The sequence below is a fragment of the Pteropus vampyrus genome, unplaced genomic scaffold (genome assembly GCF_000151845.1).
Source record: "Pteropus vampyrus isolate Shadow unplaced genomic scaffold, Pvam_2.0 Scaffold28, whole genome shotgun sequence".
In the NCBI taxonomy this organism is placed as follows: Eukaryota; Metazoa; Chordata; class Mammalia; order Chiroptera; family Pteropodidae; genus Pteropus; species Pteropus vampyrus.
The window spans coordinates 713,987-727,175 of record NW_011888809.1 but is presented as its reverse complement, the minus strand read 5'-3'; the positions used below and the strand labels follow the sequence as shown (position 1 = coordinate 727,175).

At 50.5% G+C, this 13,189-nt stretch overlaps 1 protein-coding gene across 4 annotated transcripts in view; it reads right to left on the bottom strand.

Annotated features, from left to right (window-relative positions):
• Positions 1-13,189, bottom strand: part of OTOF (otoferlin) — a 93,248-nt gene that overhangs the window by 39,056 nt on the left and 41,003 nt on the right. For 3 of the 4 annotated variants that reach the window (XM_011356521.1, XM_011356520.1, XM_011356523.1), the window contains exons 6-8: positions 2,598-2,671; positions 1,150-1,276; positions 684-738 (exon numbers count right to left, since the gene is read on the bottom strand). In XM_011356521.1, the coding sequence (XP_011354823.1) occupies positions 684-738; positions 1,150-1,276; positions 2,598-2,671 (256 nt within the window). Of the gene's footprint in view, positions 1-683; positions 739-1,149; positions 1,277-2,597; positions 2,672-9,043; positions 9,089-13,189 lie in introns of all 4 variants that reach the window. The other variant, XM_011356522.1, reaches the window with a different exon arrangement.

Below are 13,189 nucleotides of genomic sequence, written 5' to 3'. Positions count from 1 at the left end.
TGGGGTCCAGTGGCCTTGTATGGCCCTGCGCCGGCAGAGACCATTTATGCCTATGACCCATCCTGCTTGCACTGTGGCCACGTTAACAATCCTACAGCTGCAAATCTCTCCCTATCTCAGCCATTTTGCCTCCGGTTTTTAGAAACATACAAACAAAAAAGAAATTGTTAATTTCAGAAAAAATACAGAGAAACAAAAAGAAGAAAAAAGAACCACCCACATTCTCACCATCTATAGATCATCAGGATTGACATTACTTCAGCATTAAAATAATACAAAACAGCAATTTAAAAAATACACCAAAATACCTTTCTTCAGAGGCTCTTATTTTAACTGTTGGAAATTCTGGGGGTGGGGGGTGGTGCTCCTTGGTCTCTATGATTTTTCCAGTACTTTATGAAGTCCACTGCTGGACACGAAATCCTGGGAGGGCTTTGACCAGCATCGACAGAGTTCTCAAGCTCTGTTTTGGGTTTGTACCTCTCTATTTATGACACTTCCATGTGTGACTCTAAGAATAACCTTATTTTTTTAAAACTTATTCAGCTTATGGTACTCTATGATCCCCAGATCCATGCCTCCACAGAGTCTATAATACACATAGGCCAGAGCACCCCCACTCCGACCCCCACCTCACCACTAGAGCCGTCTGAAAGGCATGAGGTCTCTAGTTGCCCCCCTACCTGGTAATCCATGGGCCGCCCAGCACTTGGCTCCATCTTAATATCTGGCTTGGACCTGAAGAGAAGAATGAACTGTCAGGCCTGGTGTAAGGGGGATTGTTTGTAGGGGAGGAGGAGGGCGCTGGCAATGATTAGACTTTGGAGAAGGTCAGAAGGACAGCGTTGTGGTCTTCAAACACTCCAGAACTGCCGGACAGAATGGGGATTCGTTCTCAGAGGCCCCAACAGAGAAGTAACAGAGAAACAGATATTAAGTCAGCAGGTTCAAATATGGGTTGGGCAGCTCTGGGATATCCCTGGGCCTGGAGGTGTTTGGTGATTTGGGGACAGGCCCGCAACTGCTGCACTCTGCGTTTGCAGGGAGAGAGGTGAGAGAGACATCCAGGAGAAGAAGGCAGGGATAGGGTTAGGATGAAGCTCTTTACGGGTGCAGGCAATTGGGCATGTGGAGCTTCTACCCACTCACCGCTTGTTGGAGACATTGGTGGTGAGAGCCGTGACCGAGGCTAGAGACACGGAGTCGGGATCCAGCCCATCCCCCAGTCTAATGGCCAGGCGGTCAAGGTCCTCCATCTCCAGCACCGCTGGTTCATCTGGGGAAGAAGAAAGGCTGATTAGGAGGGCTGGACCGTGGATAGTGAGGATCTTTCTCTTTTTCCTTTGGCATCCAGGAAGCTAACCATCAAATTCAATATTTACCTGGTAGCATCTGCTAAGAATGTTTTGGCCTGTATATGTACAGTGTTTCCTACCTAATCTTGATCTTTGATTTTAATTATATCTGGTCTTGCTTTTTAAATTTTAGTTGGATATAACTCTTCTATCGTATATTACATTAGCACTGAATATCATTCATGGAAGTAGGTAGGGGATAAAAAATGCATAGTTATGGACTTCTTGTAACGATAGCTAGTGTTTATTAAATGGCTACCACATGTGGAGCATAATACCAGGTTCTTTATACACATATCTCTAGTCCTCATAGACACACCCTGCCTTAGGGAGAAACTTATCCATGTAAAATAGCTGATGGAATTCAGAACCTAACCTGGTACTGATGTGTACCAGGTTGTGGTACACATCAGTACCAATGAGATGAAGAAATAACAGTTCTGAGAAGCTATCCAAAGTTGGAGAAGGGCACAGCTGGAATTGGCACGGAGGCAAGAGGGAGGGAGAGAGATTCCAAGGCCAGTGGGCCACACAGTGGATGCTGGGGAGGGCACTCAGGAGCCCTGAGGGTGGCACAGTGATCAGTGGGACCTGGGTCAGAAAGCTACACGCATCTCCCTTATCCGTTGCATTTTCTCCTGTCTTCCTTGCCCTCCTTGACCTCTCGTTAACAACTGTCTTGCTCCTTCCTCAGCCCGCTGCTCCAGAGGGACCAGTGACACAGGCCACTGCAGCTTCCTACGGTTCTCTCTGCCTTTCCTATCCCTTCCCCCACCTTCCCTGAAGCCGGGCGAGATGGCTTAGGGAAAAGCATTCTCTAGTCTCAGATTTTTCCCCCAGATATAAGGAATTGGCCAAACGAGTTTCGATCTTTGTGACTCCCTTGTCTAATTAAAATTCTCTAGGCTTCCCTATGGAGAAAAAAAAGAATGGGAGCAAAGAGGGCAGGAGGAGCCTGTTATAAACAAACAGGCCCGCTGAGCTGGAGGCCGAGCTCTAGGCAGGTTCCACCCTCAGTCCTCCCAGCGCCCCCTCCCCAAGGACCTCGGTCAGGACCCGGCTCCACCGCCAGCCAATGGGAGGCCGGGCTCCGCCAAGGTGGCTCCGTCAGCCAATCGCAGGAGAGCCTGTTGGGGCGCTGCCGGCGGAGGGGAGGGGTTTGGTCCCTGTCTGGTGTGGAGAGGTAGTCCAGGAGCACCCGAGGGGTCGCACTGGACCGTGAGCAGGGGCGCACGTTCATACCTTGTCTTTGGGGTTCCTCCTTGTGCGGCCGGTTCTTGCCCAGCTTCATCGCAGAAAACACGCTCCTCCCGGCTCTGTGAGAGGGGCCGCCAGAATAAGCAGGTGGAGGGTGATGGATCCAAGGAGGAAAACACACAAACACAAAAGACCAAACCCCGAGAGGGAACGGGAGATCCAAACCCCAACCCTTCATCTACTGGCCTCGAGATAGCTTGGGGGCCAAACTTTCCATACCGGGAGCCATGAGGTGGGATTAGGGTAGAGTAAACCCCACATTTCGTCCTTCCCCATGCCTTCACACCACTGAGGAGCAGGTCAGGACCCCAGCCACCAAGAAGGAGGCCTTCCGCTGGAAAGAGCCGTTTGAACCGGAGGCCCTGGGGAGTCTGGGCTGATCTCAGCTCCGCTCAGTCCAGTCTCAGAGCTCCAAACTTTGCCAATGCCCCCGAAGCTCTTCCTCCCTGTTTCTGACCCCACTTCAGCTGGGTGGAAAGAAAGCCAGCTACCGGAGACAAAGCATCAGAACAGAATGTCGGGAACAGGATACAGAGGGACAGAGGCCAAGGAGGGGCTGGAGAATGTCGCCCAAACTAGCTGCTCAGTTCTCAGGTGGCCCCGGTGCTCAAAGCCTGTCCTGTCTTTCCCAACCTCTCTGGGCCCTGGGATTCTTCTTGGTCTCCAGCGAAAAGGAGGAAATAGGCTTTTTCTCTTCTATCTTGGGTCTTAGCTTTAAAAAGGCTCCTTCTGCCTGTTCCCTCTCACTGCAGAATCCCCGCTTCCACCAACCCCCAGGAACGTATGGCAGACTCCATAGTTCCTACCTCTTCTTCTGGCTTGATGTGGCTTTGTGCCCTCAAGTGAAGGGCCCTGCAGTCAGGGGGGTTGAAGGAAGGGGGCAGGGGTCCTCACTGTTCCTTCAGTGATGTCCCTGCAGCCGAACCTGTAATCCCTTGTGCCAGGAGGGACCAGGAGTAGGATCAGCAGGGGGTAAAGTGCAGTATTCCATTACCCCATTAATATTGCATGAGCTGGATACCTGACTCTCTCTACTTCCCATTATCCCTCCTCCTGGGTGTGGCCCTGTCATCCTGTAGGCTTAAGTGGGACGAGGTGCAGGCTCCAACCCTGAGCTCGTAACAGCAGAATGTACCCATCTTTGGGTCATGCATATTCCTGTGGAGGCTTGACTATGGTTCCCAAGACCCTTGTCCTTTATGCCGGGTAATGTGAGATTAGGGTAATGTGAGATCTGTCCTTGTAGAGATGGCCTAGAAAGCTCAAGCCCCTCTATTTGGGGTCGGGGAGCCAATTTCATCCCCCAAACCTGTCCCTATCCTACCTAGCCCTTTTCTTTACCCTTCATACTCTGGGCAAGACATGGAGGGGTATGTGTCCGTATCCCAATGAAAGAGCAACCAAGAACCATCTCTCTCATGTGGCACCAGCTCAGTTTAAGAAGCACTGGCACGTTCATGATTTTCTAAGAAGGCATGAGGTGGGTGAAAAAAGGCTCGGATGATACTGATCTGTCTGCACTTTGCAGCATCGTGGTGTCTGAGACGTAATAATGGGAAGAAGGGAAAGAAAGATGCTCTAAAAAAAGAAAACGGATGCCTTTGGAATTATTTTTAAGTTTCTCCCTTCTAATAAGGGGATATATATAAAACAGCAAAAAAAAAAAAAAAGGTTACATAATCTTTCTTGACCAACTACTGTGGGCTAAAGACTTTTCCAGATGTTCGCTCATTTCATCTTCATAGCAATCCAGGAAGGGACATATGCTTCTCATTCAGTCTATAAAATCTGAGGCTCAGAGAGTTGGGATGGAAGCACAAAGCACCCGTCTCCAAGGCCAACAATGCTTCCATGGCGTCCTCGATGCTGTGACATTGCACTTCTCTTGAGTGTGAATCCCATCATCTTGACCATTTAGAACTTTGGCAAAAAGTCCCCAGGGCCTGCACTGGTACGTATAGGTGTGGGCCATCTGTTAGCACAATTTGTGTATGGAAATGTCATCTGTGAAGAGCCCCACAGACCATGCTCCTGTTTACAAAAAAAGGGGCTGCTCATTCAAAAATAATCTAAGCATCTACACATATTTTGGAAGAGACTACTATAAATATTAAATTATTGATGACATAACATTGAACAGATCAATGAACTCATTAGAAACAACTGTGTGATGGTGAGAAAGGGACCATCCTGCCTGGATTACACTGAACCACCTAGTGGGATTTCTCCCTGCCTAGTGGCCTTAAAAGTAGGGGTGCCACTAGTGTGGCACTCTACTTCCTGTCTCAGTGTTGGGATTCCTTTCCTTCCAGCCTTGCTGCTCTCCTGGATTACCCAGGAGTTTCCTGGAGGATCCTGTGCTTGACTTCGTACAGTCACTTTTTGGCCATTCCTGAGCCATGCCATCTTTAGAGTCCCCAGCTCCACTCCATGCGTGACCTACACGATACCATCGCATGCAGCTTGCTCCAGCCACACAGCTCCTCATCCCATGCCTGCTCTTGCTCTCATGACCCCCTGGAAGGTGCTCTGAGACAGGTCAAGTCAGAAGCAGACCCTGCTTGGAGAAGCAGGCTGCTCAACATCCTGTGACAGGATCTGGCCTTGCAGCCGGACGCCCAGAGGTGCGGGGAGCAGAGAATCGTGGCTCTCTGACAATGGTCCAAAGGACCCATCCAAGTGGAAAAGGGCCTGGGCTTACTTTGGGTACCTATGGCCCTTGAATTTAAAAGTCACTTTATTCCTTAAAACGAACATATTTGTAAGTAAAGATTGATAAATAAACTATACTTATGTAACCGGTCTAACCAGTCTCTACTATACCCTGAAGCAATTCAAAGATGAACCTCATCTCCCCAGATCTTGCATAATTTTAACCACCTCAAGTGGGGCAGGTTCACTGGAGGTATTCCTGGGTCCTAGGAATATCTCGAAACGATGATTTGTCCCTTTATGACAAATGCAGAATGTGTAGGGTGAATGTAATTTCCAGAATTCTTACTATAGGCTCTGTGCCTGCTTGTTTCTCCTAAACTTGCTCTTCAATTCATCTGAACTGTGGGCAATAGAGTGTGATGTCATCCACTATCACTGCCCTTTGTCATTTTCCGATTGATGATGCATCAGAAGTCCACTATAGAAGAAATCTCTTTGGCCTATCGCAGCACCAGTTCCCAGAAAAGCAGCATGCTTGCTTCTCTTGACAAAGAGTAAAGGTTATTTTTTTTTTGACATAAATGTTAACTTAATCAGGAAAATTTGGAGATTATCCTCTTGTAGACTTATAGATTTTTAAAATGCAAATTGTGGATTAGGTTACTGGTAACCTGAGGGTTGTTTTATTTTAAAATAAAATTCTGCATTTGGTTTAGTTGAGTTCTCCAATTACTAAAGATATAATATAGTGAGAAACAGACAAAGAAAACAAGACAATAATTAGCTCATTAAAAAACTACTTTGCAACCTAGTGGCTCCTCATTCATGGCTGCAAGAAAGCAGGAGAAGCAGGAGCCTCTAGGACCTTCTGAGGATTTATGGTCACATTTGGGCTTCTCCATTCCTGGATTCATCAAAGTCAGAATTCTACGTACCTAGAGTTCAGACAGCAATTTCTCACTAAAGAAAAGATTTTAAGCTTATTTCACTCATTGTAAACTCTTTTTGCATTTGTTTCTTTGCTGATTCCATGGCTTAGATTTAGAAGGATGTTACTGTGTTTGGGCGATGCACTTGGGGTCTTAGGGGAGAGCTTGGTATTCACGATGACTGGGGACATCAGCCAGACTAAATGTCATGAGCTGGGTCTCACTAGTTTGGTCTCTGTGTATTAGTCTGCATATTGTGACTTAGAAGGGCATGACTGGAAGTGAACAGCTGGCCATGGCTGCCCAGGGCTTCTGCCCTTGACTGCCTTCAGTGGGACTGTCTAGGCTCATTAGCTCGGACCTCAAGTGATCAGGAGAAACAAACTTCTACTTGACAGAAATAGAACCTGGTGCTCTTCTCTGCATTGTTTAAATGGCCAAATTTTCAAAACTTGGGGGAAATATTCCCCAAGTGCCCCTTGATGGACTTATTTCTCTTATTTTCCATGCCCTAAGTACAAGTAATTTAATAACTGTAGCCTTTACAGTAGTCTTTCAAAGTGTGCTGAATTTCAGTTAGTTTCTATTACTTCCCACATCTGGGCAGGACAGGTTGACCCTTCACACAAGAACCTGTCTCCAAAATGGCCTGTTTGCACATGCGCCTTGCCATACCAGCAAGCTGGGGGGCCCTTGTGTACTGATCCCCACATTTGCCAGGGGAGCTGGATCCTCAGCTCTCCCTAGTGGTCCAACCCCTTGCAAATCTCAAGCAAACAACATCATGGAAATAGATTTCCCATCTCCTAAAGCAACCTATCCCAGAATCTCATGTACTCACAGGGGGCAAGAGTACCTGCATGGATCCATTCTTAAGTTTTCCCCACTGCAACTTATACCTATTTCCACTTATTTCTCCTCAGCAGAGTTAGAAACTAACGAGTTTTGCTACACAATAACCTTGCAGAGATTTAAAACCAGTTTCCACACCATTTCTACTCCAGGTTAAACAGTTTCAACTTGTTGAATCTCCTCTTAAAATCTTCTCTACCCTTTCAATTGTCACAATGCTCTACACATTAAATTAGAATAATAAATGCCAGTCTACTTTATCTCATATGTTAATTGGAAATGGGAAGAGATTAGAATGTAGTACTAGGGAACCAGCATTTACTGTGGTCCCACTGCATGCTTGCACTGTGGGGCACTTCTTAGTCCAGCTGGGGCCAGTCAAGGGATGAAGCCAGTCTGAATCCCAAGGAGCCCAGGACACTGGGGAGCTGGAAATGAAGAAGGGCCTTAAAGAGCATCACATCTGTCAGACAGGGAGCCTGGGGGATGGATAAGTCATTTGTGTCTCATATGGGTCTTTTACATCTAAGCATCCATACAGAAATCCAACTACCTAAACCCTCTCCCTAAACGGGACCCCCAGCTCAGTGTCTGCCATCATCTCCCACACCCTTAGGATTCTGCTCCCTGGCTCCTTCTCCAAGCCTGGCACATGCTGAGCCTGAGGCATCCTTCCTTGCTCGGATCCTGGCAAATTCCAGCCCTTCAGGTCTCTGGGCCTGAGTGCTCCCCATACGGGGTTGTCGCCTTGTTGTCAGGCTTTTGCTCGTGTGTAACTTGTGAGAATTGGAATTTGATATGCTTTTGTGAAAGTAAGGAATGAAGTTGAGTCCCCCAGTGTTTTTAATGGAAGCAGATACCCCAAGCCCACACCAGTATTGATCACTTTGGACCCCTATACACACAATCCTGCTGTCCTCATGATACCTCCATGTCTGCTAATTTTTAGCTTACTGGGACCACAGTTTGGGGCAAATCTCTTAACATCTTGGGGGATCAGTTTCTCTGTCTTGAAAACAGACCTCATTCCTGGCTTTTTAGCTCTCATTGGTGTGTTTGAAGAATTAAATTTAATTTAGGGTATAGTCAGATGCCCTAAACTCCCTGGGTCTATTGCAGACTGGTCAGAAGTTAAATCCCTGTGTTTTCGTCTCAGCTCTGCCCCGGGTCTGGGGCACATCGCTTCTCCTCTCCGGGACTCAGGTTTGCTGTCTGTCAGAAAAGGTGTTGGAGAGAGACCCCTCCAGCATGGTCAGTGGACTCCGAGTGCCTTGTGAATTCCCTGTGATGCTAGAGATTCCTTGAGAGGACACAGGTTTCTGCAGGAGCCTGGGAGACACACATTAACCCTGGAGCCTGGAGCCTTTCCTGCCCCTTGTGTTCGGCCCTCTCATCTGGAGTCCCCTCCCGCTCTCCTCTCCCAGACCGTGCCTGATCTCTCCCTCCCCCAGGAAGCCTCCGAGGGAACGAAGATGGTGAGGACCACCAGGGAATGGTCATCCCTCCTGAGCTTCCTGGGGCTTTCTGTTCCAGCCATACCCCCTTGGCCACTCAGTGTCCTCTTTGGGCCTCCAGGGCTGCATGTCCATCCGTTCAGACCCGCCTTGAATCTCTGGGGGTGAGGGGAGTGGTCATGGGCTCCTTCGGCCTCCCCAACTCCTTTGACTTCAGTCACACCCTCCCTCACAGGGACCCCTGAGGGCCTGACCCGCGGGAGTGGGGAGCCGAACAGGGAAGTGGAGGAAGCAGCGAGACACTGAAAGGAGGGAGGAGGGAGCGGAAACTGTAAGGCTCAGCCACCTGCCCCCGCCCCCAGCACCTCCCTGTCCCTCAGCCCCCAGGTGGAGAGACCGCCATTGCCCTGCAATCCCATGGTGCTGGCTTCACCAGGACAGCCCGTACCTAAGCCCTCTGACGTGGGCCATCCCGAGGTCCACACCCTGTGGTGAGGACTCTTTGAGCCCCGTGGGCTCGGCCCTGGCCTGGGACACCTACTTGTGCTCGCCATCTCTGCGTCCCTTGGTCTTCTCTCTGCCTTTGCTGAGTAGGGGGAAGAAATGAGGAGACAAGGAGATGTATGTGACATGGTGTGGACCAGAGACGCTTGCAGACTTAGCCCCTGGCCCTGCAGACCCCACGCTCCCCAGGGGCCTCCTCATCCCAAGGATTCCTCGCCCCACAGCCTCTCGCTTCAGCGAGCCAGCAGGAGGGGACCTGATAGGCCTGGGAGAGGGGTGTGGGGCTATGGTCCATTTCTTGGGGAGGGACTCAGGAGTGGGCTGGATGACCACTATCTCAGCCCCAAGCCCAGGAGAACCCAGAGCTCTGCTGAGGGAGGAGGCCTCAGGGTATCAGTTCATCTCCACACCCAGGCCAGGGTCTGCTGATTTCCAAATGTGGGTCACAAGTACCTCGGGGATGACGCAAGGTTAGATGAACCTGGCCATTGTCCAGGCAGGGACTATCCTACGCCTCCCCACCTCCTCCCTCAATCCCCTCCAATGGAGGAGGATGGGGGGCTCCCAGGCTCTGAGGGATTCTGAGAACAAAGGTGGGCCAGGGAGGTTCTGAGTGTGCAAAAGTCAGCGAGCTTAGCAAAGAGCCAGAACAGTACTCTTTTCCCAATTTAAGGAGGTTTTCAGAAAACCCTTCTGGAATATCCTGTCAATGCTTCCCTGATGCTGTGGCCATAAGGATGAAGAAAAGAAAATGAATAACAATCAGCAAATTTTTTCCTCCTCACACTTTGTCCTGGCACAGAACTTGCCCGGGTAGACATGACTCCCTGTCCCAACAATTCAGGACCCAAAGTCCTAGAGAGGTGACAGCTGAAGTCCAGCTATGGCCAGTCATCCTGGTCAGTCTGGAATTCTTTTCCAACAAGTTAACATTAGCCAGGTCTCTGGCTGCCGAAAGCGGCCAGAGAATAGGGAAGGGGAGAGACTGTCTCAGTAGCCCTGCTCTGGCCCCAGACCCAGCTGGTCCTGCTGCTGGTCTGGCGTGGGCCCCCACTGAGACCCCCTGAGTGCTGTGTGGGATTTGCTTCAGTGGAGCTGGGGCTCCAACGAGCTTTTGAGAATGGGGGCCAAATAGGAGATTTACTGGCCCCAGCCTCATGTTAATCCAGGCAGGGCTGCCTCTCTGAATTATCGATCCAGGTTTTGAAGGAAGTTCGTTTATTTGTTCATTGTTTTTAAAGAATGCTGTGACCCTAAAGAGTTTGAGAACGTTTGCAGTAGAGGAACCAATATGGGAAGTGTATCTCCTGGCGGTGGGCAAGGGCGGGGCGGGAAGGTGGGTTTTGTGAAGCTGAAGGATAAAATATGATCTTTTTCTCTTTCCCTTTGGGTTTTGCTCTGAAATCACAGAGAAGTGTCAGGCTGGCCCAGAGGGTGCTTCTCAGCACACGGCAGCCGGAGCACAGCATGTACCCTCAACCTGGACACGCGGCACATACGCCTCGATACATCTGCCTGTCCGCTTCTCAAACAATCCAGCCTACTGGACTGACGAAGGGTCATACACAGGTGTAGACCCTGAGTGGTGGAAATTGGGAAAAGGAAGAAGGCTCTCTGTGAAAAAAATAAATATTCTCATGATTTCACGACATCCACTATTGTGACTACAACCAACATGAGCAATAATGACCGCAAGGCGTGTGCCGAGCACTCTGACATGCTTTGACATATCGCATCCATCCATCTTATGAGCTCGAAATTATTATTACCCCCAGTCACTCAGCCGCAAGCACTGGGGGTGGGATTTGACCTCATGGCGGTCCTTGTTGCTAGGGGACCTCTCCATGAAGCCCTGGATGGGCCTAGCTTTCCTCCTAGAGTCCACACTGTGTTTTTAGTGTCTCAGTCTGGCCAGGTAAGTTCTGTACCTCAGGCAGTGTTCCCTCCCTGTGAGCCCCAGTGTCTTGGCCTCGGTTTCACGCCACCCCTCCCTCACGCTCCCATCCCCACAGCTCCCTGTGCACGGTTAAGAGCAGCCACAGGGCAGAGGATCAGAATGGCGGCCTCTGGGGAACTCTAGGGTTTGCTGGGATGCAAGTGCTTCACGGTGCCAAGCCTCCTTGAGCACTCAGTCCTAGGTGGGGGATGGGGGGGACTGCAACCTCAGGTGAAATGGCTGGGTTTGGGAGGAGTCTCCTGAGCACTGCTTCACACCGAGTCCCAGCATGGCCCTGACCTTGGCTCCTCTGGGCTGCTGGGGAGCTGTGACACGTCTGGAGCTCGGCCTGGTGAAGGGTGCAGGGGGGTGTGAGGGGGACATGGGAACTGGTAAAGCAGCACTCTAGGGGTGAGGCTGAGTGTGCTGACCCCATATACCCATGTCTATGTACACCCCAGGGCATACACTCCATGCTCGTCTGTTAGAGCCCCCAGCCATGCACACCTGCCCCGCTGTCCTCCGGCCCCCGGCAAAGGAGGGAGGTATCTGGCTTCCTCTGGAGCGGAAGAACGATCCTTAAGCAGAATAAGAAAAGTGTCTCCCCACTGATCCCCCAAGATGAGGCCTAGCAGAGAGGAGCCCAGCAGGAGCCCCTACATTCCCAGGGACACCAGGAGGGTCGGGCAGAAGGAGGTGGGCCATGGCGGGCAGGAGGGCCAGGCGGGTGGAGAAAATGCGAAGGAGAGTCTGAGAATACAGGGAATTCACAGGAGAGCCCCGAATCTCTGGAGTGCGGCCGCAAGAGGAAAGTGGGGCTCTTTTCTTTGTCCTCTCTGAGGTGTGGCTCCTAGAGTCACGTCAGCAGCAGAATCCAGAAACCAGCCCTGTGTGCAGCAGCTTCCGGCCTCACACTCACACAGAGGGATAATATATGTGCGTGTGAGTGTGTGCAGACATGAGCACTTGTGCTTGTATGTGCACGTGTGTTCTGAGTCTCTCTTTGGAGACTAAGGCAGATGTATACTGACATGCAAGGGCCCAGAGCCCTGATTTTGTGCTTCTGAGAGCAAAGCACTCATGGGTTGGCGATTCCTTCCTTCTCTGCAATACCGACAGCGGGGGCGGAGTTGGGGAGAGGGTATGGGGAACCCTGAGAGTAAGTGACACCCGCCCTGGCCCCAGGATGCTGTGAAGCTCCAGCTTTGTATGGGTGGGATGGCCAGGGCTGAACAGGAGCTTCATCCACATCTTGGCCGCTCTTGTGGGGCTGAGAAGAACCTGCTCAGCACTGCCGGAGCCACGGCTGCCCTCTTGGCTACCCAGAGCTCCCAGAGAGTTGTTTCCCATGGGTGCTACCCGCAGGATCCAGAGTACCCCAGGGTCTCTCGGGATGTCAGAGTTGGAGGGGAGTCAGGACGGTCAACCCATTCCTGGTACTGACCCCGAGGGGTTCGTGACTTGCCCAAGGTCACTCATCTAGTTTAGTTAGTGGCAGTCAGGATGAGACTTAATGGAACTTGGCTCTCCTGGTTCAGAGCCAGCGCTGCTTTTCCTGCGATTGATGGCCCATAGATGGCTTCCAACCTTGTCCCCAGAAAGCTCTTTCTCAGAGTCCCCTGCAGTCTCAGACAGCCCCTACCAAGCTCTTTTCTACAAAGGACAGAGGACAGGGATGGTTCCTTTCGTGTAGCATCCTGGGCTCCCCACCTGGTCCCTGCTCCTCCTCTCACCATTTCCAGCCAGATTCTTTTGCATCATCCAGCTGCCAAGAACCTGTTTGTCAACAGTCCTTATATAAGGTAGCACTCGGCACCCCAGTTACAACCTGTCCCTCTGTCATCACTTTGGCTCTCCCGGCAACAGGTTCTCATTGTTCTGCGCCCCATTTGACAGGTTAGGGGAGACGGTAAAGAGGGTTTGTGACTGCACAGGGGTCGCAGGCTGGTAAGACCTTATTACTCTGACTGCCCAGCAGGCTTCCAGGGTCCCTTAAGCTTGTAGCTGCGTGTGTGTCTGTGATGCGTGTGTGTGTGTGTCTGTGATGTGTGAGTGTGAGTGTGTGTGTGTGTGTTGGGGGGGGGCCTTGGTTCAAGTGCAAAGAAAGAAAACATATTTGTTCAATAAAAGTATCAAATTCAGTTCCACTAATTTAGAATCTGTGTTTCTGGGGAACAGGAACTGAATTAATTTTTCTTGGAAGGGAAAAGGTGGAAGGAGACCAGAGGGAGATGATTGCAATGGCAA